This window comes from Scleropages formosus, chromosome 13 (genome assembly GCF_900964775.1).
Source record: "Scleropages formosus chromosome 13, fSclFor1.1, whole genome shotgun sequence".
In the NCBI taxonomy this organism is placed as follows: Eukaryota; Metazoa; Chordata; class Actinopteri; order Osteoglossiformes; family Osteoglossidae; genus Scleropages; species Scleropages formosus.
Window position 1 is genome coordinate 16,542,072 of NC_041818.1, and position 26,490 is coordinate 16,568,561.

At 47.8% G+C, this 26,490-nt stretch overlaps 2 protein-coding genes across 6 annotated transcripts in view; one reads left to right on the forward strand and one right to left on the reverse strand.

The window, feature by feature from the left end:
• The window catches only part of LOC108936775 (rho GTPase-activating protein 26-like), a 53,478-nt gene extending 30,308 nt beyond the window's left edge, over positions 1–23,170 (forward strand). Inside the window, exons 11-25 of one of the 2 annotated variants that reach the window (XM_029257249.1) lie at positions 1,081–1,159; positions 1,630–1,666; positions 1,928–1,993; positions 2,456–2,530; positions 3,401–3,488; positions 3,936–3,994; positions 5,481–5,586; positions 6,854–7,013; positions 9,295–9,439; positions 9,681–9,849; positions 13,749–13,802; positions 16,831–16,866; positions 17,769–17,879; positions 19,150–19,241; positions 19,746–23,170. In XM_029257249.1, the coding sequence (XP_029113082.1) occupies positions 1,081–1,159; positions 1,630–1,666; positions 1,928–1,993; positions 2,456–2,530; positions 3,401–3,488; positions 3,936–3,994; positions 5,481–5,586; positions 6,854–7,013; positions 9,295–9,439; positions 9,681–9,849; positions 13,749–13,802; positions 16,831–16,866; positions 17,769–17,879; positions 19,150–19,241; positions 19,746–19,834 (1,366 nt within the window). In that variant the 3' untranslated portion in view covers positions 19,835–23,170. The remainder of the gene's footprint in view (positions 1–1,080; positions 1,160–1,629; positions 1,667–1,927; positions 1,994–2,455; positions 2,531–3,400; positions 3,489–3,935; positions 3,995–5,480; positions 5,587–6,853; positions 7,014–9,294; positions 9,440–9,680; positions 9,850–13,748; positions 13,803–16,830; positions 16,867–17,768; positions 17,880–19,149; positions 19,242–19,745) is intronic. The other variant, XM_029257250.1, reaches the window with a different exon arrangement.
• The window catches only part of nr3c1 (nuclear receptor subfamily 3, group C, member 1 (glucocorticoid receptor)), a 43,391-nt gene continuing 38,103 nt past the window's right edge, over positions 21,203–26,490 (reverse strand). For all 4 annotated transcript variants that reach the window (XM_018756421.2, XM_018756420.2, XM_018756422.2 and 1 more), the window contains one exon: positions 21,203–25,423. In XM_018756421.2, the coding sequence (XP_018611937.1) occupies positions 25,271–25,423 (153 nt within the window). In that variant the 3' untranslated portion in view covers positions 21,203–25,270. The remainder of the gene's footprint in view (positions 25,424–26,490) is intronic.

Here is a 26,490-nt window from a genome sequence, read left to right on the forward strand (position 1 = left end):
TTTACTCAGCCTGAGACCTCAGCTTTGTGCTGCATGTAGACAGTCGAACATACCTTTTATTCCCTTAGGTCAGACGTTCTTAACCTTTTCTAGGCCACAGACCCCTTTAAGAATCTGATGAATGTAAAGCACTCCCTCCAAGAAAAATGTTATAAATAAATCTGAAGAAAACGTTGCACTGAATTTATTGCTCTGAAAATAGATCGCCTTCACATACAATTATGTCACAGAAGGTAATAGCGTAATAATTTTAAATATTTAGTTGGTGTTACTTTCAAAGCAAGCCTGCGCTTTACGGGCCCACTGAAGCCCAGCGACACGCTCCACGGGGATCTTGGAGCCCCGGTTACGAAGCCTCGCTTTAGAATGCTGTGCTCGTTCAGAGTCCCTTGGAAAGGGAAAGCCTGAATCTGCGCGGTCGTGAGTAGATGGAGCGATACAGCAAGGCAAGTGTATGTAATCAGTTGATTATTCGTTTCGTTGGTCTTTTCCTCCGAAAGCACTTAACGCTGAGCAGGGATTTGAAAGATGATGGGTTTTAACCGCTACGCCACCCGCTGCTCCACGTGGTTACACACTCTGATTATCTTTAACTACTTACGTCTCCAAAGCCAAACGTGTCACCCCGAGCTCTTTATGCTCGGTGTGTGTTATTGCTGTCACAATGTGTTGGTGGCGCATTAAGTGCCAGGACTGAGTTATTCACAACAGGGTTGTGGGGTCCTGATGTGCTCATAATGACAGCGTTGGAGGTTTCTGAACTCCGTATTGGCAGTTGAGAGCATAATGTGAACTTCTGTGTATTAAGAGTGGCTCTGATGTTTGCTGTGAATGTATCTGGCAGCTATGGGTGTCGATACTGTTGGGGCCTCAGCTCCTGTCCTTGTTTTGCTTTATTTGTGATGTAGGCATCCTGTGCCGTTCATTTTCAGTATGTCATTACTGTATAGTGTAGGGAGTTACCATGTGGACGTGCTTCGTGCTTAGGAGCCTCAATGGAACTGCTTAGTGATACCTGCAGTCCAGTGGAGGTGGGGGGTTACTGTGCTGTACAACAGTGTTGCTCTCTGTATGTGGCAGGGCTGGAGTGATCACAATGCAGGCGCTGTCGGAGGAGGACCGTAGACTCTGGATGGAGGCCATGGATGGCAGAGAGCCGGTAGGCTTCCGGGGGTGGGAGTATCGATACTATACCACATGCGCGTTGTGCTCCGTTAGCACTCGACCCATACCAGGGCTGGTCCACAAGCTCCTCACCCTACACCCTCCTTGTGGCAATTTATACCATGCACTCCTCACATCCACACAGTAGAAGTCATGCTTTTGTGTCCCTTATGTCCTGCAACTCTTTATGTAGCAATGCACCTTTGTGTAAGGACAGCTCGTAGTGTAGTGGTTAGAGCTGCTGCTTTTGGGCCCAAAGGTTGCAGGTTCAGTCCCTACCTCCAGCTGTAGTACCCTTGAGCAAGGTACCTACACTAAATTGCTCCAGTAAAAATTACCCAGCTGTATAAGTGGGTAAATAATTGTAAATACCTTAGCATGGTAAGTTGCTTTTGAGAAAAGCATCAGCTAAATGAATTAATGTAAATTCTGTGGTCATCTGAGCTCTTTCTGCTTTATTTATAGGTGTACAATTTAAACAAGGACAACCAGAGTGAAGGCTGTGAGTACACTTTTTCTGACTGTATGCATGGAAGACCAGCTTAATTTTAGCTTTTATGTGAGCTTGTATATAAAAAATAAATGTGCAGTTACTCATGAAGTCTGAGTACAAAATTGCAAAAACTTATTTCTTTAATCCAGTAGCAGAGGTCAGAGATCAAAGGGACTCAGTTTTAATGTTAAATAAGTGTTTCTGACCAGCGATAGCTGGTGGATCGTTGAACGTTTTCGGCCAATGTTGCCTTGGCTCCGACTCTTCCAGCCGCTCAGCTGGACAGCATCGGCTTCAGCGTCATCAAGAAATTCATCCATGCTGTGGAGACCAGAGGTGCGTCAGCTCTCCGGGTCCAACGTTACGTCGTTCTCCGGCTCGGGTCCCATTCCTTCTGCAGGAAGCGAAGCCACACTGTTCTTATCTGTAAACTGTACCTTTTGCTGCAGTAACAACTTATTCCACCCAAGTTTCCTCAATTGTTTCCTTTCTCAGCTGGTAGTAAAAGTAGGGTGTGCACATTGAAAAAGCCCTACCACCTGAGTCATCTACTGACTAAGAGCAGTGTTGTGCTAGTTTTCTAAGGATGGTACTTGTCACTGGTTATTCTTAAAACTGTCCCTGGAAAAGTTTGTGAACACAAGTACGTGTTGGAATATGTTTGCATTTGTGTGGGATGTTCATTTGTGTATGAGGTAAAAGACAAGAATGAATGTTCACTTGAATACAATGCAGGTTGTTCAGGAAATATGTGCAAATTTTTTTTTTTTTTTTTTTTTTTATAAAATGTCTCTCTAGGAATCAATGAACAGGGCCTGTACAGGATTGTAGGAGTGCACTCCAGAGTCCAGAAGCTTCTGAGTCTGGCCATGGGTAAGGACAGCACTCGTCAGCAGTGGTAGAAAAGGGTCGTGTGACGCTCTCCTTTGTGCTCGCTTGTCAATGTGGGGTGCAGAGTACCAGTTGTCCTTGAAAGTCTGCTTCCTCCTCCTGTGCGCCGACTTCTCCTTCGAGTCTCTACTACTACTTCTTTTGGGTTTGTTCACTTCCCTCAGCAGACGTGCGTCCATTTCATGATCTTTGTGAGAAAATGGTTTCCCTTCCAGGGACGAAACATGCTGGTCGTCTCTTGTCGCTGGACGCCCATCTCTGGTGCTTGCTATAGCTCCACCCACTGAGGGATCTGCACCTGACCGCTGAGATCAGTAACACAATGGAAACCTCAGAAAGGCCTTTCTGCCTCTTCTGTCAATCGCTTTACTAGGTGTTCTTCATAATGATGTGTCCTGGGAGTAGGAAGGGCCAGGAATGGGTGGGGGAAAGAGCGAGACCCCCAGAGCTGATTATTGAGGCCTCTGTGCCTTTGGAAGACCTTTAACCTGCATCTTTAGAAGACTCAGTGATAACCTGCTGAAGCTTCTCTCCTCCATTTCTGCATGCAACTTTTCACACATTGGTCCATCACCTGATGGAAAGCTCCAGCGCCATGTGCGACATTAACCCCCGTAGGAAGTATTAGCTGGTGAGAAAATGCAAGAGCATCTGGTGGTCCCGTTTGTTTCCATACAGTTTTATTTCATGTGCCTCCATTCAGATTTGTCTCCTTTCAGTGGGACCTTCACCGAAACACTCGTCTTCTGCCCTTTTCCCTCTCCCCTCCAAGCACATTCCATTTGTCCGCTCGTCGTGCTTATCTACAGGTGCCCTGAGGAGATGACAAAAAATGTCTTTCTCACCCAACAGACCCAAAAACCAGTGCAGATGTGGAACTGGACAGCTCTTCAGAGTGGGAGATAAAGACCATCACCAGTGCACTGAAATACTATGTCAGGTATTACTGGGCAGTTGGGGAAGTGCTGTGGCTCCAAAATTGGGGAACTCCTATCAAAATGGAAATGGAGGTATTTTCATAGTGAACGTTTACATACCTTTACCAGTCCAGGTGTTGTGGAGCATTGCTTGCATCACCCAATTACGTGAATAATGGCGCTAAAATGAATCACTCCTAGGCCTTGACATCTTTACTGCACCAATTTTTTAAACTCTGAATCCTATGTCTCCCTTGTGGAATAGTCATAGAAAGTGTGCCCTGTGAAGCCAAAAGAGATTTTAAATGCATTGATTAGTGAGTTGAGTGGAGACCTGGGAGAAGACCGTCCATGGGAATTTTAAATCCTTCAAACATTTTTAGTGTGTGTGTGTGTGTGTGTGTGTGTGTGTGTGTGTGTGTGTGTGTGTGTGTATTTTTGGCTGTTTTCTGACCTGTCTTTCTTTCCAGAATGCTGCCTGCTCCTCTTATGACGTACCAGTTCCAGAGGAGCTTCATCAAGGCTGCCAGTGAGTCCTCTGCTGCCTCCTCACCCCTAGTCTTGTGTTAATTGTATACTAGTCTGTGCACCAGTGATCTGCCTACCAGACTGGCTGCACCAGTAAAAGCCTGGTAGGGTTGTGTTAGGGTAAGGTGAGGTGGGAGGGGCTGTCTTTTGCAGGTAATTGAGGAAACAGTTGAGCAAAGCAGATGGGGATGATGATGTTGATGTGGAACAAAGGCTGCCCCTCCCTTGCCCTGGCTTGCAAATCGGGAAAAGCAGCCCTCTTCTCGCTCCATCTGCGGCGTGACTTTCCTGTCGCATACCACAGGCCAGGTTCACGCTTGTTCTAGGTAAACATTTCTCTGCTCTGCTTCCTCCTCCTGTGGAGGCGGGGGTCTGCAGCTCACCCAGTGTTTAGGTAAGGATGGAGAACCAGGAGTGGCCTGATTTGTTCATGCCATCTCCGAGCCTTCTGTACTCTGGGGTCTTGACTGCTGGCCTGTGGACCCCTTCCTCACACTAACCAGTCTCATTCGGGTTCCGTTCCTTCCCCTGGAGCACTCTTGTCTCTTACCCCCGGGACCTGACTGGGGTTGACTTTGTTTCTCGCTCTGCGGTTCGCTAGCGATTGTCCCAAGGGCTCGGATCATCTCACCTTTCAGAGAGATGAACACTGAACCATGTGCAGGCGTATCAGAGATGGACTTGAGGGCAGCAAGGTGAAAGGAGAACAAGTCTGTCTGTACGCTGCCGCTCCTTACCACAAGGCGGAGACGTGTAAACTCGGGGCTTGTGGGTACTGGTAAGGAGTACAAGGTCAATATACAGACACACCGTACTTTTATTTCTCATTCATCATTGAGGGAGGAATGTTCTTACTTCAATTAAACCCTTTTTGTAATACCCATTAAAAGCTGCATTAAAGGTAAAGCTTTTCCGTTACAAACCAGTAGATTTTTTTTTAAAAAAGAAATTATTTGGTATTGAGTTCCTCTAACAGGTACTGCAGTTGCCACATTTACAGGCAAGTGCTGAAAGCAGGCCGACCGTTGAGCTTTATGATCCGAGGTGGGGACGGTTGGCTGTGATGGCGTCTCTCTCCGGTGCACTTCGTTGATCCCCTTATGCTGATTTATGGACCCAATACATCAACGGCTGTCCTGCCTGTCGGGGCCCGAGCCTGCGGAAGCTCAGCTCTTTGTCACACACGCTCCCTCCTGATGATATCTCTGTACTCGTACAGCCACTCTCTTACTGGGGAAAAAGCTGTTTGTGTTGGGAAGGTGGCAGAGTGAACACCACAAGCCTCTTCAACTTGTTGTAGTTGCATCAGCAAATGAGCATGAGAATTATAAAAGATTTTTTTTTGTAGATGCTGTCCTACACTCGGCAGAGGACACCAACAGTCCGTGGAAACAGACCAGCAGTGCTCTGAAGTCCTTCACACGCACTGGGCTTGAAGCTCTGTGCGCCATGCTCACATGTCCCCCTTCCGCTCACTTCCTTCCTAGAGCTGGACAATCAGGAAGCCCGTATCGCAGAGGTCCACAGCATTGTCCACCACCTGCCAGAGAGGAACAGACAGATGCTGCATCTACTCATGAAGCACTTGGCAAAGTAGGTCTCCATTTACTCTAGTTTTACTCCATTGCTAATCCTTGCTGATGCATACTAAGAGGATTTGAAGTGTAAGGTACTTAAGTGCTCCTGGCTACAGTGGTCGGCTGGGTTTTCCTACACCAGTGCCTGTCCGTTGCCTTCCTACCTCATCTGTTTGTCTGGGGGAGCAGGTTGACTGTTAAGGACGCGGATTTATAATCTGAAGGTAGTGGGTAAGGCCCCGCACTTTGCTGCTGCTGCTCTCGTAGCCTTGACGTCTAGTACGTCCAGTAAAACACCCAGTTATATAAATGGGTCAGAGATTGTTAGTCACTTTGCATGAAAAGTAACATCAGAGCAGCGAGTCAGTACTGCCAAGTAAAGCCGAAACAGGAACAGGTTTGATCTGCGTCCTTCCCACCCCCCTGCGGTCTCCTCGTCTGCAATGTGGAGACGGTTCCTTTAAACGGCCGTGGAAGAGTGCTGTTTGGGCTGCAGTCCATACTGTCGGAATGCGTGCAGAGACAAAAAAAAAAAACGAAGTCCCGGAGAAGAGAAGACTCTTGGTTAAACCACACGGTGGACTCCTGGGGGATTATACCACCGTGATGTGTCAGCAACACCTCCCTGGAAACCAATTCCTGGAAATAATGGGGGAAAAAAAAAAATCATCCAGGAAAGCAGTGCATTTGTAAGGTTTTCATAAGCAGTCCCTTTCTCTGGGTGGCTGTAATGCAGCTGTTCCTGTCTGGGCTTGGCCTGCTTGGTCAGCTGACCTGTCCACATCGAAGATGGAATCTGCAGTCTTGGGATTGGTGTAGCTGGAGGGTGTGTCCCAGGCAGGACTCGCAGTCTGGGGAGGGCACTGGGAGGACTGACAGAAGTGCGTTACCATAGTGGAGAGGTGTAACCGTGGGGCCTGTGCAGTTGCCCTAGACGAATACGTCATGTGGTGTCGGGAACAAGGGCGGTGAATGGAGCTGCAGAACACAAGAAAGGCCAGGGTGGGGATGTTCAGGAGAAGCTGGTGTTTATCCGCCAAGATCCCACCATGTGCTGTCATCTTGGGCAAGGGGCGCGATTTTGGCCCACGAGAAAGCACAGAGGAACACTTCAGCTCTTCCAGCGTAACTTCTCCTGCTCCTCACACCGCATCTTGTGACCTGTTGTGAACAGAACAGCGTTTGGTTCACCCTACTGAACATCTGTGGACTGTCGGTGTAGTGCAGTGGAACAGGGGTACTTATTTGGGTTACCAGCAGTCCTTGCTCTTACTCCCCTGCAGCGTGGCAAAGCACCATCAACAGAACCTTATGACCGTCGCCAACCTGGGCGTGGTCTTTGGCCCGACCCTGCTGCGCCCCCAGGAGGAGACTGTGGCGGCCATCATGGACATCAAGTTCCAGAACATTGTCATTGAGATCCTCATCGAGAACCACGAGAGGGTAAGAGTCACTGCGGTAACATAGTGTAACGTAGCTAGGCAGTGGAGTAGTTCTGGACTCAACCGGAAGGTTGTGGTTTTGAGTTCCAGGATGGGCCCTGTGTTACTGACCCTTGGGAAAGGTGCTTACTGAGTCACCACAGCAATATCTAGTGGTATAAATCAGGGGGGGGAAAAAAAAAAATCTCCAAATTGCTTGGGACAAAAGTGTGGGTAAATGGTGGAAAGAATAGTGGTAATAATAGTGTTGTAGAACTCAGTGCTGAGTCTGCTTAGTGTTCCCGTGTGGTCTGAGTGTGTGTTCTCATTGGGCCCTTGGCCTGTGCTGAACTTCCGTTTCGCAGAGCAAACTCTGGAACGGGACTGGACTGGACTCGGATGTGTTCATGTGCACCAGTCAGTCCTGGGTGCCGTGAAAATGGTTTGCACATGTGAACCAAAGAGAGGATGAGCGCCCGGTCAGACCCGCCTGCAATATGTTTTAAACCCCCGGCTGCTAGACAGTGCTGCTCGACCGCTTTGTGCAGTCCTCCCTACAGTGGAGTACTGGGCCAAGCTGCTTACCTGGGTTTCCATGGTGACCACACCTCTCGTCCCATCACTCAGACCCTGTTCTGCAGACCTACAGGATGGAGTGGAGGCGTGGTGGACACCAGCACATTCTTACAGGCGTTAGCAAAATGCTGCGGTGGGCTCTCCACAGGGGGCCGAACAGGCATCTGCTGTGCTTTGTCAGCTGTCTGAGAGTACTTTTCGTTTTTACCTTTAACCATGCAAGTGCATTTGCAGGAGTAGTACCCTGTGTTTTGCCTTCAGCGAGCCTGCGAATGTTAAACTACTCGGTATAACAGCGTGTGTTTAACATATATAACGTTCACTCAACCGTCTGCAGTGATGTCTGCACATGACTGTGACCTTTTTTAATACACAGCCCCTTACTAGTGGTGTTAGCTATTGCTCTTGAAATAAAACACGATCAATAGACCTCATTGTCTTAGGGGTTTTGAGCAAGGGTTAGGGTTTTTATTACAGTGGACTGTCCAGTTTCATTCCAACGGTATGGATCAGTCTGTAGCCTTTTCCTGTTTTGCTGCATACACCGGCTCCTCGACTTATGGTCACAGTTGGGAGTGGTAGTACCAAAGCTGATTTCTTCATAACTCCAGTAATTTTTACCCCAAGTCACAATGAATAAAAGCCTAATACTACAGACCTTGCCGGGAGGCGCGGTGGTGCGGTGGGTTGGACCGGGTCCTGCTCTCCGGTTGGTCTGGGGTTCAAGTCCCGCTTGGGGTGCCTTGCGACGGACTGGTGTCCCGTCCTGGGTGTGTCCCCTCCCCTCCAGCTTTACGCCCTGTGTTGCTGGGTTAGGCTCTGGCTCCCCGCGACCCCATATGGGACAAGCGGTTCAGACAATGTGTGTGTTCTACAGACGTTCCTCTGTTTGTATATTTTTTGATATAATAAATTTCATATTATAATAAATGAATGCCTTTGAGCTCCATCGTAATCAAATCTAAAATGACCCATAAACCCCGTGAACATGTGCAGTGTTTGTCATCATCTTGTTAGTGATCGCCAACGTGGAGGAATTCCAGACACAAGCTGCGAACACCGTGGGAGCCGTTGAATAAAGGCAGCTCCACACTTCTTCTGCTTTCTCAATGCGTTTTACTAACACCTGTCTGCTGGATGCATGAATCCAGGTTGCGTTTCCTCCACAAGAGGCAGAATTCTTGGAAGAATAATTAAAAAGACTATTACAAATAGACTTAAAATTCATAACTTTTTAAATTGTAAGTGCACTTCCTTGTCGTAATGTTTTTCGTTGAATGATCTGCTTTAACTGAAGGTATGTTCTCTGCAGTCGTGCTTGTTGTGGGGCGGTGTCACAGCAGTGCGCGTAGTATGGGAGACATCGCCCAATATGCGTGGTTCAGAGCTTCAGAACGTGACGAAACTTGTAGCGATCGGCACAAACCGCACGTCAAGTTGCAGCGTGCAGAAAGGAATGCTCGCGGCCGGGGAGACGTCACCTCATTTGCCGTTGCGTCCTGGGAAGTTGCTGGAGGTTATGGTTTCAGAGATCCCAGTGGGACTGTCAGTGTTGCCACCTGTTGACTTGTCTCTCTCCCTTGGCATATTTCTCAATAATTATTTTTTTTGCCTTTTCTTAAATCTTAGGTTGTGGTCACTGCATCTTTTCTTCTCACGCCTTCAGATCTCACATGTGAAGTTTCAACATTATGGTTTCCACCCCCTCCCACTCTTGCACTCTTCAGATTTTTAAGGACACACCTGTACCCGGAGCGAGCCAACAGAATTCTCAGCTGAACACGCCGCAGAAGAAGAGCACGGAGAACAAAGTCCCGTCCTGCAGCGAAAGACCCCTCACCTTCTTTTACACACCCCCAACTGTCGAAAAAGGTGAAACTTAAAAACCACCCCCCTTGTATTTGCATGTCTTTCAAGGCCTGTCTTTTAGATTTCCACACGGCTTCTGTTGTGACGCACTGGTAGGCCGTCTGGTCTGTTCCCACACATCACCAGTTACAAAGCAGAACGTGTTCAAGGTCCCGCAGTCCCGTCTTGGGACCCGTTTGGTTGAACGTGTCTGAGGCCGACTGAAGCGATGCATCTCTTCCCCTCTGTGCGTCTGTCCGTGCAGTGGAGAAGAGGGACAGCGTTGCGCTGAACTCCAGCGCCGAGTCCATCCATGCCAACGCTGCCGTCAACTCCAATAACGCGCATGGCCGCTCGCTTCTCGGCAGCCTCAATTGCAGTGACCCGGAGCTGGATGGGAGCCTCAAGGGAAAGCGGAACCGACCCAAATCCCTGTGAGTGGTCGCCGAGTTGCGTTGCGCCCAACCTACTTGATGGGGACGGTCTGTCCTCGGCCCTGTGTCGCTGTGCCTCCCTCCATGGGAAAAGGAGATGAAGCAGGGAGGAGGGGGCGGGTGGTCTGTGGCGTTGCTATGGAGACGGCTTCTCCGTTTACTCACGCTACAGTGTGAGGGGGAGATGTGGCAGGGATGTATAATGAACGGGTTCTCCTCGCCTTCACATCCTCCCCCATTACTGATGGACACGTATGAAACCGAGACAAGCGACTTCGGCTTGGACTGAAAGGTCCGATCGTTTGAGGTTGTGTGTGTGTGTGTGTGTGTGTGTGTGTGTGTATGTGTCTTCAAAAATACTTCTGAAAATACAATTCTTGGGCAAACAAAAGTTTAGAAAAACTGTTCCGACATACCTTTTCACTCATTTGGAATTTTCTGGAATAATTTCGTTGGGATTTTACAGGAGGCGTTGGGTTTTTGTTTGGCACAACCATCAAAATGATCAGACTGAACGATCGGTCATTTCCCAGAGTGCCGTGCTGTAACTTTTCTCAGGCAGCTGTGCCACACCTTTCCCAATCACATTATGGCACAGCAGAAGATACCCCTGATGATGGGGTTCCATCCGTGCACCGCTGTCACGGGTCGGGGGCAGAAAGGAGGTTTACGTTCACAAATACAGTACCTGCACTGCCCTTTCTTTTTATTAGGAAACACAATGGGTCGCAACCCTTCTGCTCTGTCCACATTTACTTTTTCAAACTATAACCCTCCTCCTTCCAGAGATCCTCGAAACTGGAGTCTGAAACACATTCTTGATTAGGAATAATTTTATGGAATTTCTTTAATGATGGTTGATCACATTTAATTATAGGGGATAAAAACACAAAGACCAAGTAACTCCATCAGTGAGTCACGCATGAAGCTTTTGTTTGGAAATGTATCATCAAATATACATTCCCCCCCCCTCTCAGAGGAAAAAAAAGATGGGATTAATGATCCTCTTAATGGCTTGAGATGTGTTGTACAAACTCAACTGTACATAACTGATTCGATCACAAATACCATTATGAGTAGTTTCTAAAGTGAGAGCCCACTGAGACGAGGGCAGTTCACAAGAGGTGACATGCCTTTGCCCGCACGCACGATTACTGAAGTGCTTGTAGTTTTAGTACCGCCGTTTGTGCGGGTGCTTTACGCTGCAGGCTGCGTACAGAATCAGGTCTGACGTGAAATACGAAGGTGATCACGACGGGTGGTGCGACGCGAATTTATGGAGCTGTCGGAGATCTGAAGAGAAGCGGGGCTGAAGAACGTAGCTTCTGAGACTCTAATGTTGAAAGGGATTCAGCAGTTCTGAGGGATACGGGGGCTCATTTGCACATCTGGATGTGGAGATGAGGAATGGCGAGGATCGGCGGAAAGATGCGTGGCCTCTCTGCGGTGATCGAACCAACGGGGGCATGATGCTACGGAGATCCCCCCCCGGTGGTTCATATCAACCGGGAGCAGGGAACACAGAGCACTGCTGAGATAAGTAGTAGTTTGTAGATTACAAAGCAGACAGAAGTGCGACACGCAATTCAGAGGCCCAGCAGGACAACAGTGGGAATTTCTGTCCAAAAGTGAGTGAGAACAAAGCTTAGGAGACCTAATTAAATGTCCAAAGTGTCTGTACGCATTTGTGTGTATCGCAGTATAAACATGGTGCTGCCTCAGGTATTGCAGAAGAAAATACGCTTTTGTTTATGCTTTTTGCAGTCTGGAGCCAGTGGGTGCTTCTACATCGACGTGATCGTGATCGAGGAGACTGGGCGTATCTCCGATGCTACTAGCCGGTGGACACGTCTCTCTCCAGCTGTAAACAGCGTGATGCTCGGTGGCTGCGGGGAGCGTGGGGACGAGGAGTGTCGGCAGAAAGGAAGCGACCCGCGGTTAACGAGCGCACGAATAATGAGGCGGTCTGGCTTTGACCTGCCTACAGAACAAGGTTATCGCTCCTTTTTGCACCGTGCCCAGGGGTGGGGGGCGTGCGCCCGGTGATGCTAAGTGATGAGCTGCTCGATCGAGATTATTGATGGCAGCCGGGGAACTACGAATCAATATGATAATGTGATCAGAGACTGGCCACGCACCTGGGGGGGTGGCAGGGAAACGGGAACAGGCCAAGGCGTGTCCTAAACGAGAGCGCCACAAAGATGGCGAACGGAGTCGAGTGCAGGGGGGAGGGTTACGGTTAAGTGTGGCTGCGCTGGCGGAGATCGGCAGGGCTGCTGGTTATCAGGAATGGGCTACAGAGGCTCATGTGGCTAAAGCATCGGGAGCAGAAATCCCAGCAGAGCGTGGAATTGTGGGGGGAGGGTGGCTGTAGAGGTTATCGAGGTTATCGAGGTTATGGCCGCCAAGCCGTACCAGCGAAACCGGATCTTCGTGGGCGGGGCTGATGCCTGGAGCTCCACTGCTCGCACCCAGACTGGGGGAAGACTGCTTGTGCGCTATGGGTGGATCTATTTATGGGTGTGAAGAGCGACACCGGTGCGATTGTTAACGCGCTGCCAAGGGTGCCATGAATGCACAAAGTGTCATCTTCCTGGGGGGGGGGGGGGGAGAGAGACAACACTGATCCACACTCAAGTCCATCATTTTATACAAACCGTAGGTAGTTGAGGTTTTGTCTCTCTGAACGTGTTTCTTCCGTCGGGAAAGCGGTCCTTGAACCTTTACTGTGCCGTATACTAGTGGAGGGGCCTCCTGCTACAAGGGCGTGCCAAAGTCCTGCTCGCGAGCAAAAGGGTTTTACCCGTAGGGAGGTCTGGCACTAAACGCACTGGTGATCGGGGTGGTGTAAATGCGGGGCGGATGGGGAGCTGTGAGTTCCTGCCTGGTTGGGGGGGGGGGAAGCAGATGGGAGTGGATGTGTGGAGATTCGAAGCCCTAGGAGGGCTGGCCCCATGACAGCTTCTCGGCAGCACCTGGCCTGCCTCGCCTCACTTGTTCCCCGTCGCTGGACCGCAGGTCTCCGTGTCGAGCCGTTCCCCTCGTACACGATGGGCCGCACCGTAGGGACTAGAGCGTGCAAGCGGGGGACACGGCAGTCACTTTGCGGCAGGACTCCGTTCGCCGTCAGGACAGCTTACTGGTGATCTAATGTTTCCACTTAATCATAGCGCTCTTGGCAGCTTGTGTGTGTGAGTGTGAGTGGCTCTGCTAAACACTTCTTTGGAACTGCATTTTTGGACAATTACTCATTTGACTCCTTGAAATGTTGTCCCTCCGTCATCAATAAGTACTCGTCCAACGCAGAGGCACAGGGTGAGAGCGAGCGGAGCGCTGTGGACAGGACGCCAAGGGTTAGAGCGTTATGAGAGTAAAGCCTTGGCTGCTGAGAACGTTTCGCAACCTAAAATGGACAGCGGACGAGGGTAAGTTTCCACAGCGCTTTATGGGTCTTTATGGCTCGACTTCCAGAAAGTTCCTGCTGGGGTGGGGCTTTAACGCGCCGGTCCCGTGAAAGCTGTGCGCAGGAAGGCGTCCGCGCCACGTCCCGCACGTGTCCGCCCCGCTTCTCCAAGGGACGCAACCTCGACGCTCCCCCAACAGCCCCGAGAGCCGCGGCCGGTCGGCGCGAACTGGCAGCCCCGACTCAGGCGGACGCTCGCCGGCGCGCAATCGTCGCGCCTCCCGTCTCCAGGAAAGAATGGTATCGGGCGTGTCGTGAGCGGCGTTTACTCGGCAGAGCGGCGTCGCGTCGCTCGTGTCCTGAGACGGGCCGTTTAGCGCCGCAACGGGACTCTCGGTGCCGCCTGCTTCTCTACACATGATCAGGCCTTTGCTGCCGTGGGAGTGTGTTCTGTGCAGTGACCATGACCATAACCATGATTCCCCTCCCCTCCCAGGCTCCTGCGGTCAAGCTACGCGACGCTTTCCTCGGCGTTCCGCACGCGGACACTGTGAGTCCTCTCTGTTTTTGGGGCACGCTGGTGGCAGCGGGAATAGGGGTGGCGGAGGCCAGACGGAGTCCCACCGGGTGATTGCGGTCGGACCCGACGCGTGCCGCTCGCTCATGCAGGCCCTCTGCGCCGTGAGCCGCCGGAGCCAGGCCTGCGTGCTGCGGGATGGGAGTGGAGTGTCCCCGTGTCCCCAACGTCTGGCAGCCTGCGTGTCGGAGCTGCTCGCCTCTCTTAAACCGCCGCGGCGGCGGCGTCTCCAACGTGCCGCAAAAAGCTGCTGCGCTTACCGCACCCTCACATTTCTGGCAACGGGCAGCGATTCGCAGCCCGCGTGACTCGGATCTCGGGGAAAAGGCGCTCGCCCCAATACGTGCCATCAGGCGAAGGGCCGAGCAGTGACTTTTCAGGGGATATCGGTCAAGTAAAGCTGTTGGTAATTAATACCATAAATGCGAGAAACGCATTCAGCTGCACGAGCCGTTCGGGGGAACGGGACGCAACGCTCCCATCGCCTTCGCTAGCGAATCAGCCTCAGTGATCAGGGCAAAGCATAATCAAGGCGAACTGTTGTTATTGATTTTATTTAATTCATTTTTTTTTTTTTTTTTTTTTTTTTTTGAAAGATCAGAAGTGCGTCTTTTTGGGTGGATATCAGCAGAGTGAAATAGTTTTGCCTCTTGGGTTTCACCGAACGAACGTGTGTGTGTGTGTGTGTGTGTGTGTGTGTGTGTGTGTGTGTGTGTGTGTCCTGAGTATTTGCTGACATCACAGGACAACTAAAATGTCAGTGAAATGAATGAATGAATGAAAGAAAATTTATTAATTCATCCAGTTTCAAGCAGGGTCAAGGTGGACTGGAGCATAGGGTGCAAGAATGGGGGGGTTCACCCTGGATGGGATGCCATTCTATTGCAGGCTAGCCACACACACACACACAGCCACTGCGATGCTGGTGAAGATGTTCTCTGAAGTCTGTGTGGCACTTTTCAGTGAAAGCGCAGCACCGTGCCATGTGCGCCAGCAGGGTGCGGTTACCCATCAGGATGTCCGTAGCGTCAACGCGGTACGGCCAGGAGCCGCGTGGCGAAACGTTCCGAAGGCCGAGAGCGACGTGCGTTGTCAAAGCAGCCGCGAGGTTACAAAGCGAAAGGCGCTTTTCGCGTAGAGCCGCGGCGCATTTGTGGATGAGCGGCCGTCCCTGCCGACGCGCGTGCTTGACAACGCGACTCGGTTCCGGCCTTGATTTCGGAAGCGCGTTTCCTCGACCGCTCGGCCGGCCGCAGTTCCGCAGGCACCGCGCGGTATTGTGGGAACCGCTGGATACCGTCCATCTTCCGCAGCGGCGTTCCGCGAACCGTACGGCGAGATTGCCGTTTGCGTTCTGATGCCATCGCAAGTGACCGCAGCCGCAGGCCGCCGATTAGAGCCGCTGCGGACGCTTCTGAATTCCTTCTGAATACACGGCGAACGTTGTGTGCAAACTTGTATTTTACGTCAGCTTTAATGTAGGGACCGGTTCGTATGTGGCAGGAAGTCGGTGGCCTCAATCGTTTACAAACTGGTCTCCCTTTGCGCCTGTGATTTGCAACAATTACATTTGCATTTATTCATTTACGTTACATTTATTTATTTAGCAGATGCTTTTCTCCAAAGCGACTTCCAATGAACTCTATGTAGTGTCATCAGCCCACACACCTTCTTCACCAGGGTGACTTACGCTGCTAGATACACTACTTACACTGGGTCACTCATCCATACATAAGCAGAACACTCTCTCTGTGTCACTCACACGCTGAGTGACTATTTAGCAGATGCTTTTCTCCAAATCAGCGTACATCTCATAGAAAATACAATGTGTGTATTACATTAGGAGAAAGAGAAACGGACACGTGATTTCTTTCCGCTATATGAACCAATTTACATCAGAGTAGCTGCATAAAAATTTATCAGAATATTGATGGTTCCTGATCACCTTCCTAGTAATACAAATATAGAGGTGTGTGTGTAGATTTTCTTTTATATAAACATTTACATTACAAGAGTAGCTGTGTGAAGGTTTATCCATTAACTGACTTCAAATCACAAAATTGCAACAAATGTTTACCGCGCATGAGTAGCTGCATAAAGTGTATGTTATTGAGCATAAACATTTATACATTAACATGCACTTGGACCATAGGAGAAGTGAGTCCAGAAGAGGTGTTTTCAGGCCCTCCTTAAATGTAGGGAGATTCAGCAGTTCTGAGTGAGAGGGGAAGGTTATTCCACCACATCGGAGGCAGATTTTGCTACTATGGTACGACTTCCAAGTTCTGTTAACTGGATCGTTATCGTAAAAGTACTGGAGTTGCTTTGTGGTTTTCGCATCTTCTTTGTCTTTATGTTTCTTAATTTCCTTAGTAGCTGTACTTTGTCACCAACGCTTTTCCGAGATACCGCGTTACAGTAGCACGCACTAAACGCGCAGGTCACAGCGACTCGGGTGCCGCATCGCCACATCGGGAGCGACAGCGCTCGGGCTCACGAAGCCTTCGGCACGACGTGGTTCCGCTTAGAAACTCGCCACGCGCAGCCGAAAGTCCGTAGGGCAGCGTTCGCCAGCTGAGGACTTGCCGCGGTGTCCTCCGTCACGCGCTCTATCCACGTAAATCGTGGTGTCGGAATGCTCTCGGAATCGGACTTAGCGGGGCGATCGAGTGCCTCGCCAGGCATCGCACGTGGAGCGCCGGGAAGGTCGTCGCATCACGTCACGTTTTGTTTTACTTAGTTTCGCGCAGCGATCATGTAAGTCAAGCAAATAGCGCGCGAGTGTGCGCGTCTCCTCGGTCAAGTGGCGGAGGACCGATCGCGGGCACCTCGGTGAGCCTCTGAGGAATGACGGCCGCGGCCATCTGCGGAACGGGATCCTTTGCTGGACCGGCGGAGTTTAGCCCCTTCGTGAAGGAAGCGTGAGATCGGAGTGGGATCGCGATGGGCTCTTGGGTGACGAACACGTTTCTAACATCGTTTTTCTTGCCTTGGTTTTCAGGATGAACCCAAAGAGCCGGGGCAGCATCTCCACGAGGTACGGAGTATGAGCGAACCCCGTTGCATGACCCTGCCCGCTGATTACCCAGCGTTACCTTTTTCTTTTTTTGAAAACGTTTCATCAACGGGCGAGTCGCACCTGTGTCGTTTCCCACAGCACAGTAGGTATGAGATATAGCTGCGAAAATCTGTTCTCAGCTCAAGGACTATATTTAAAGAAATGCAAACATCTTGAGAAGCACAGGCTGCGAGAGCGCGGCTGCCAAAAGAAAGCGTGGGTTCCCTCTGCGGGGGTCTTTGCTAAAGTGCATCTGTGGAGGGCGCTGGCAGGTGAACGTGCCAACCCTCATCGCTCCATGAGGCTACTTCTCTGCTGTGTGTGTGTGTGTTGCACTGCAGCCCTTATGTCTAAACTTGTTTTTGACACACAGCGTTTCGTTTCTCTCGCTGAGATGCAGATGTAGTCGTGAGCAGCGGTGCAGGGTGATGTAGCCCAGCGTACGAACGCACGAGCGCTTCCAGTCGCGGCAAGGCGTTACGGTAGAAGGGTTAGTGCCGCGACCCCACGCCGACCCGCGTGCTCCTCCGCTGCGTCGTACCCCACCCGTCCGTGCGTTTCGCTGCTCTGCTCTGCATCTGCACGGCTCCGCTTGAGAGCTGTTTTGACAGCTGCTCTTTACACGGCGCTTTATTTTCAGCACAAAACAATGAGGCGCTTGTTAAATTAGGTTGCAGATGTTTTCACCCTAGTGAATGACGCTGATGTAATGACACGTCATAAAATTATATAATGGTAACGATAAACTGCGCGGTGCCTGCAGCCCTTGTCTCGCAGTAAATTACACTGCTGTGTTTGATGGGCCCCATCACTCAGTGCTGTGTGTGTGTGTGTGTGTGTGTGTGTGTGTGTGTGTGTCTCTCTCTCTCTCTCTCTCTTAGCCCCACCTCTCCCAGCCCCACTTCGCAGCGATCTCCCTCCTGGCCGATGTTCTCCGCCCCCTCCAGCCCCCAGCCGGCCTCGTCCGCCTCCAGCGACTCGTCCCCCGTCAGGTGTGTCACTCCACCCGTTCCTCACTGTCCCCATGGTAACACACCCCCCCCCCCGCCAAGGATTCCGGTTGCCCGGCAGAGCTTACACGGCTCTCTTCGCCCCCCCCCCACCTGGCCTTTGAAAAAGCCTCCTGAGCAATGGAGCTGAGAGTTCTGACCTTCAGGGCCACGGGCACCTTCTCACCATGCGCTCTCGTACCCGCCGCTCAGCCAGCTGCCGTGGGTATAACTGCTATGCGAAAACCGGAGACGGGGCGCGGTAAACGCCAAGTGAGATTAGTCCACGGGCCGACTAATTATAGCGCACGCACGCAGACAGATGGCTCTTTTCACCTCAGTGCAGCGCAGGAGGAAGACGCTCTCTCCTCACCGAGGGCACTTCCTGTGCTTCTCTTCTACCTCTTCACTTCCTCTTCCACCGGCGCTGCCCTCTGCCATATATCACATTTATTTGCCTCTAGATACTCAGCCCTCATGTAACAGGGTCCCGTGCAATGAAAAATGGCTTCAGCAGCTTCACGAAAATATGTATCCTTTTCACTGCAACAAGCTTATTATTCGCTGTGACAACATGCGGTCTTTTTACTTCATTACATCCAGTTTACAGTGCTTCGATTCGCAACAAAACCACCTGTATTCCCCCTTCTTCGTCATATTGTTGCCGAATGCCGATGCAGCACCGAGGTGAATATAACATCGCGGCAGAAAGGGCCGATCAGAAACTTATTAATCGAGGAAATCATGGTAATTGGACCCCCTTGGTGGGAATTTCTCCAACGGGGCGAGTTCATGGAATGCGACCATGAGGAATTGGTGGGAAACTCAGAGGCTCTGCTCAATCGCAGTTTCTCTTCCAAAAATAAGTGAACTCCTACTGATCGGCTGTCATCGAGTCAAAGGAAAGAGTTTTATTACATTTTGTTTCCACGGTCCTGCTCTCCGGTGGGTCTGGGGTTCAAGTCCTACTTGGGGTGCCTTGCGACGGACTGGCGTCCCATCCTGGGTGTCCCCCCTCCCCTTCCGGGCTTACGCCCTGTGTTGCCGGGTTGGCCTCCGGCTCCCCACAACCCCATATGGGATGAGCGGTTCAGACAGTGTGTGTGTTTCTCCTTGTTTCTCTTGCAAAAGCGTAACCGGCTGTGATATGTCCTGTTGACACCTAGCGAGCTCTGCCAGAGTAGAAGTGCAGCAAGATGGCATGTAAAACAAGGTGAAATATGAAGGGTGTGTAAGTATCCTGTATGCGGTCCCCCCTACCCCCCACCTGCAGCCCCACAGCCCGGAAGGCACGTGCTCTCTATGCCTGCAAGGCAGAACACCCCTCGGAGCTCTCCTTCAGCGCCGGGACCATCTTCGACAACGGTCAGTATCAGTACCGCGGTATCTCCCGTGGCACGTCTTCAGCAGTGTACTTGTCCTTGTGACGGCTGTGTCCAACTGCCGCCTGCAGCATCTTCATACTGGACTAATCTTACCGTTACACCACAGAAGGACAGTAAAGCTTGAACTGGGACTTCCTTCAATTGTTAACATTTTGTGCAAATTTTTACCTGAGCAGTGCTCTCAAGATGTGGTGATGATTTTCAGGGGGGGTCCTAGTATCAGTTTATAAAAACAGTTCAGACTAGCACACTGTGCCCCCCCCCCCCCCCCCCAGGATGCAATGGATTTCACTTCCTACATACCGAAAGTTTACTCTCTGCCACTCAGAATGTAATATTGTGCTGCCACAGCTTTTTAAAGCACATGGTTTCAGGTGTAAAAACTGTAAAAACCTTTAAAGCCGATAGTAGATTGAGCTCCGCTCCAAGGGCTGCGGGAGGCGGTCCGTGCCGTGTGTGACCGGTCGCGTTTTTCTGTGCGCAGTTCACCCTTCGCGGGAGCCGGGCTGGCTGGAGGGCACCCTGGACGGCAGGACGGGCCTCATACCGGAGAACTACGTCGAGTTTGTGTGAGCGTGTGGAGAACATCTCCTCGCCAAGTTTGATTCTGAAGTTTGTTTTTTACACCGGACTTTGTCTCTCGGGAGCTTCTGCTTCTAGCCAATGGTCTCTGTCGGAAGACAGCGTGACCTTGACCGGCTTGTGACATGAGCGGAGTCCCCACGTCCCCGGCCATATAACCCAACTGCCTGCGAGAGCAGAGCGACGCCACGCCAGGTCCACGGAGGACCTCCTTCCTCAGCTGCTGCATTGTGGGGTGGCACCGGTAGCTGGCCGAGCCCAGTCTGCTCTCGTCTTCCTTCTTCTTGCTTTAGAACTACTTCACGCACTGAGAATGGATCCTCAAAACTGTGTGTGCAACTTCAAAGAAACTGTTTTTAATAACTTTTCATTTTGATAATTTACAACACTGTAAATGAGGAGAGGAGAAATGTGCTAAATGTGAAACTGGAGTCCTTGCGTCTCATGTCAGCCTCTCCTTTATGATACATTAAATTAATGTTTTAGGATGGTTCCCAAATTGACAATTTTGGGTGGATCATTAACACTGTAAATAAGTCTAAAAAATTAGGCAATTTTTAAAAGTTTATATTGAATTTTATATTTTATTTTGCATACTAACTTAATTTTTTTTTTAACCTTTCAATTATTCCTTTGTATCCTTTTCATTTTCCTTTCCACTCTGTTACATTGTTTTGAGATTAAATCTTACAGGAGGAGGGCCCTGTATTCTGTTCTGTATTTTATTACCAAAAATCTGCCATGTGTGATGGTCTTGTAAAACAGTGACTGTTGGGAAGCATCATGCAGACGCACAGCAGCAAGAACCTAAGCACTTCGTGTGAACTTTGTTCAAGACGACCTGCCGGCCATTCGCTTTGCCTCCTTGTTCTCATGCAAGTAATTTTCACTTCAGCCAAAGAACATTCCTCTTAAGTTTAACAGGGTCTTTTTCCCCACACTATGGTGACAATACTCATTTACATGTTGGCACTTGGGATTTATCAGTTGTGGCTGAAGTCCTGATACAGATCAAGGAAACTGATTTCAAGCTCAACAACAAGCAACAGAAGAGGGGGGTGATCACTCATCTAGCCTGAAGTAGGTGACGTGAAAGTCATTAAACCCCCTTTCTTTAAAGAAGTGCTTTGACTTCACATGTAGCTCTGGAACACGTCACCCTGTTCTCACATTCAATATTCCCAGGGTTCGCGGAGACGCACCCGTCATTTAAACACCTGACCTGTCTGCATTTCCTGTTTGTCAGCTGTGACCTAAGTCCTGATACGATCAAGGAAGTTATTAAAATTTACAAGCGGTTCAGAAAAAGCTGCCATTTAACAAAGGGAGCCTTAACAAACCCACACGGATGAGGCACCAGAATGTAAAAGCGCTTTTATTACGATTGCTCATCTGGACTGCATTAAGTGACTTACAATAAACTAACTTTTTAAACCATGGTGTTAACATCATACCTAGCTGAGTACACCTGTAATGTCTCCAGAAGTACCACACGAAAAAGGACAGTCCAACATTTAATCAAATAGGTGAAAAGATCAACATTTACTACAGAAGTATAATACAGAAGGAATAGAAAACTATTTTTTAAACAAATACACTGTATACTCTTTACATTGGATTACATTTACATATTTGAAATACAAGCAAAACAGACTTTAGCAAAAGCCATATACCAGTGACATATGATCTGCCCTTAAACTTTTTAAAGATATTTGCATGTGTCTTATAGAAAATAGGCTTTCTCCACCAGTTTCAGGGTAGTGCAAATTCTCAGACTCACTCCAGCTCATAGATTACTTTCACACACAGTTCTGATCTTCACAGTAACATCACCAAAGCCCTAAACCATTACAAAAGGCATTTCTGAGAAATCTAATGTGTTTACTTGATAAATACCAAGTTGTGGCTGCACATCCTATAGCTGCATGGGTATCCTTACTTTCTGCTTTGGTCACTAATATATAAACACTCCAGTTTTTTAAAATGTTTTGATTTATTGAAAACATGGCACACATTAAATGTTTCTACAAAGAGAATTTGCATGTATTTACAAATTGCCACAATAACCAGCCTTCCACTCATATTTGCACAAAGTTCTTCCATACATATAAACTTTCACTTCATATTAATAGATTATATATGCTGTAAACTATAAAAGCAATATATTTTTAAATAATTAACAATACAATGGGAAACAGTGCATCCAGGCAATGATGCACTTAAGAAGCATTTACAATTTATATTTTTTCCTGAATGTTAATGCATTTTAAGGCTGTCTCCATTTTTTTCTGAACCTTTGAGAAAATTTGTATAAAAATACTTTTATCAAAATTATTTTACAATACTCTGAATACTTCTACTTATTAAAGGTTCTATCTAAGGGGTAAATTTTTTTTCTTTTTTTTTTTTTTCCTTAAATCTTTCTTTAGATAGAGCATCTCACCTGCCATCTGTCACTCTGGGAGGAACTTTCAGCTCCTGACACTGTATGTGAAAGTAACCCAAATGCATAAAAGAAAAATCTAGTGAAGGACATGGAGCACAAACAAAAGCATTGTATGAACATGGCTCTACACAACTTTTACCTTTTATATATATTACACACATTATATAAGTATACTTTTTTTTTTTTTTTTTTTGCCTCATATTGATTGGGTGCTGAGGTGTCTGTTCAGATAAGGACCATTCAGCAAAGCTTTTAGCTCATGAACTCATCTGTCTATTACACCTCACTCAGCACATCATTTTATTCCTGGATTTCCAATCCAACAGTTTGTTTCAATGCCACAGGCAACAAGCACTGATTCCACCCCTTATTTTTGGTATACCTACATACAAAAAAAAAAAAAATCTAGGAAACTTTACTCAGAATTAAATGAACAATATTTGTACTGAGGCAACAGCATTTTTAGTGTAACATTTTGTAATAACCAGTGGCCAGTATTTCAAAATGGGTAATGCTGCATTTCTGTGACATGACAAAAGAGAGCATCTTCATCAGCACCAATAGCTGAACAAACCAGTCAATGAAACTTTTTCTAGAAATTAAGAAAAATTTGAATATTGCATTTCAATACTGTTAAAAAACATCAGAAAATGCATTACAATACTTGATGTCTAATTTGCTTTAAGCTATGTTAAAATCTAATTTTCTGTGTCTATTTCAGTGCAAATCTATCTTTTGTAATGTCACATTCATTTCATGTCTAAAAAATACTTTATTGAGCTCACATTCAATCATTCAACCAATTCTATGCCTGAAGTTGTGCTGTGTTCTGCTGACACACACTCAAACCTGATAGGAACTTTAAGACCAGTGTGCAAAAACTGATGACAAGCCATAATAAGACTGAACAGAAAATTTGCTGGTGACCAAAGGGGGGGGGGGGGGGGGGGGGAAAGAAAGCTATTATAAAAATACCTCAGTACTTTCCATCATTTTCAATATATCTTTGATAGGTTTACAAAAGGGGCTTGCTAAACATTTGTGTATTATTTATAAAAAAAAAAAAAAAAAAAAAAGTTTCATTTTAGCTGGTGAGACCCAAGCCCTGTCTTTGATCAGCTCCTTGGACAAACAATCCTAAGTGAAGCAGACAAGCACAGGATGACCACTGGTATTTCACTGTTCATATCTTTAAAGGAAATATGCTTTTATAGGGAAGGGAAAAATAGCTTCATTTCCTTTTAATATAAACATTAACATCTGTTAAGCACTATTTAAAACTGTAAAAAATACAATTTAAAAAACATTTGGCACTGGAGACATAGAGAAGGACGTGTACATATGTACTGTGGGCCAAACAAAAAAGTCAGTTTTGTATGAATACGTCTTGTGTTCCCCCTCCATCTGCCAAACTACCACTTGAGTGAACAAAGACAAGGCAGGTGGCGAAGCTCTCTCAGCAAAGGGCGTCATCCACCACAGAACACACTTTATCATGCAGAATGGGTATGTATGTTTGACACGCACCCAGTGGAGGAACGCCTGCAGCACACACCCCTTTCTTTTCCCAAAAGGGGTCTGGGCAAAGTGTGTGTGTAAAACCGGTTTTGGCCGAGACTTGCTGAATCTTAACACTTTGCCTGCATTGCACCTGAGCCAGGAAGTGATGACGACATTATATGTGATGGTAGCTTATGAATTAATATGCCATCTTTTGCTCATGAACTTGGCGGGAAAAAATGGCCTTTCGATAAATTTAGGAAATGAAATTTGTTTATTCACTTATATACAAATCACCTCTATCTAGAGCATATTATAAGAGATGGCAAAAGCTTAACTCATCAAATATAAACGTTGACTACAGCAAATCCGGCCTCTCCTGTAAGTCTGACATTTAAAGCATTTGTTAAGATACCGAAAGTGCAGAGATTTGCATTTAAACTGAGAAATATACATTAAAACTGACATGAAACAAATAGGTTCTTAATGTTCATACCTTATTAATAAGGATCACTTATTGTAGTTCACACTTCCAAGGATCACTGAGCTGCCCAAGTTGAGAAAACAAACATGGCTATTCAAAAAAAAAAAAAGAAAAATTTGCCACAGCAAGTAATACATTGAAGAGGGGGGGAGGGGGGAAAAAAAAAAAAAAAAAGAGGGTTAACCACTGTGTATGCAAAGATCTTGCCTTGAAACGTTACAGAAAATGGCTAAAATCAGACAGTAAAGCTAAAAAAAGGCACATTTTCCCTTTTCTGATATACTCTGTAAACCTTTTGCATGCATTAAATCAATGTCCTTAGGATACAAAATTCTCTTTAAAAAAGTAAAACAGTTTGCATTTCAGAAAATACTTCTGGCCAATTTAGGTGAATAATGCACTCATGACGCACATATTATTGAAACAAAAAAAACCTGTGGTATAAACCTTAAGTATTTTTCCTCATGTATAACAATCCATAACGCACCTGCTAAATGGAAATTCCTTGATAAAAAAAAAATACTATCCCACTGAGATGTGCTTGTTTGACAGCACAAATCTTTGGGTTCAGCTACAACTGTCATCAGCTGAAATTTAGTTAAATGTTGCTTCCTAGAAACATCAGTATCTAAATCTGGATATCTCTCATCAAATCTTTTTTTGCACAGATCATGTCAAACACATAAAATGGTAGTTTATTTCAATACTATGAGTATCATGAATACCATTCCTTTAATATTGAGGCTGCATGTAAGCTTAACTGAAAAAGTCTTCTGCATTTCCATCCCCACACACACACACACACACACACACACACCTCTACCACAACCTGGTGCAACCCTGTTCCATTTCCCATTTCCTCATATCCTTTTGGTAGTAAGCACGATGCAGTCACCCAACAATCCTCCATTTTTTCGGGGGGGGGAAGGAATTTCTCTGGGAAATGTGAGGCGGAGCTGATAGAACTTAAGGCATTGCTTCGTACTTTTTAAGGCAGTCATTTCTGATGAAAGAGCAGTGGCTTTACACTTCCGGCTTTAAATTTCGGTAACTGGTTGCTGATGATTTCTGCCAGCATCTCTGGGAACTCCACACTGAGAGACTTGTTCACAAATGTGTAGAAGCAGAAGTTCAGTAGCCCCCCAACCAGCTGCAGAAACAACAACACTCCATCAAACAAATGATAACAAATATACCCCTGGCACATTAACAGGAAACCTCAGTGTCATACTGATGGGTAGGATTCCACTAATAGAGAGGATGGAGATTTTACAGCTGACTGACCAAGACAACTGGCCACAATAATGTGTTGGAACTGATTACATTTTTATGCAAACTTTTGCACTGGTCCAAGTGTATGAATATATAAAGGACAACAGAATTTATTCCTTTATAGCACTGTATCCAGAAAGCAGACTGCATTCATAAGGTGGGAGAAAATAAATGAATCTATCACACAAAACATATACCTGCAATAAACACTATTAAAGTAAGAGGTACAGCCAAGATAAGGATACGTGGAAATGGTAAAATGAATTAATCTTTCAATAAATACAAGAACTAGAGTACAGAGTCACCAACATTGCACTTAATGATGATGAAGCAATCAGGAAGTAGCAAGCCAGAAACGGAGAAGAGGAAAAGGACTCCAGGCTGACCGCAGACTTGAATAAACAAACCTCTGGGGGTGGGGTGGGATGGGGTGAGGGGTGGTCAAACAACACATGAATCAGACTGACTAAGGCCAACTGGCCTCTCACCCCTACCAGCAATGTGCAAATGTGCGCGCACGCACGCACGCACGCACATTTATGAACCGCTTGTCCCATTCGGGGTCGCAGGGAGGCAGAGCCTAATCTCGCAACACAGGGCACAAGGCTGGAGGGGGGAGGGGACACACCCAGGATGGGACGTCAGTCCATCACAAGGCACCCCAAGCAGGACTTGAACCCTAGACCCACCGGAGAGCAGGACCTGGTCAAACCTGTTGCGCCACCACGTCCCCCTTCTCACTCACTCACTTTCATTTACCAGGAAACGCAGTTAAGGTCAGGCTCCAGATCATCATATCCCAGAACCCATGGGGGCAAGGCTAGGGGGAGGGTACACCCTGGATAGGACATCAGTTTTTCACAGGGTAGCCATACACGCACGCACACAACCATTCACATACTAAGGGCAATTTAGAGTGGCCACTTCACATGAATTGCATGTCTT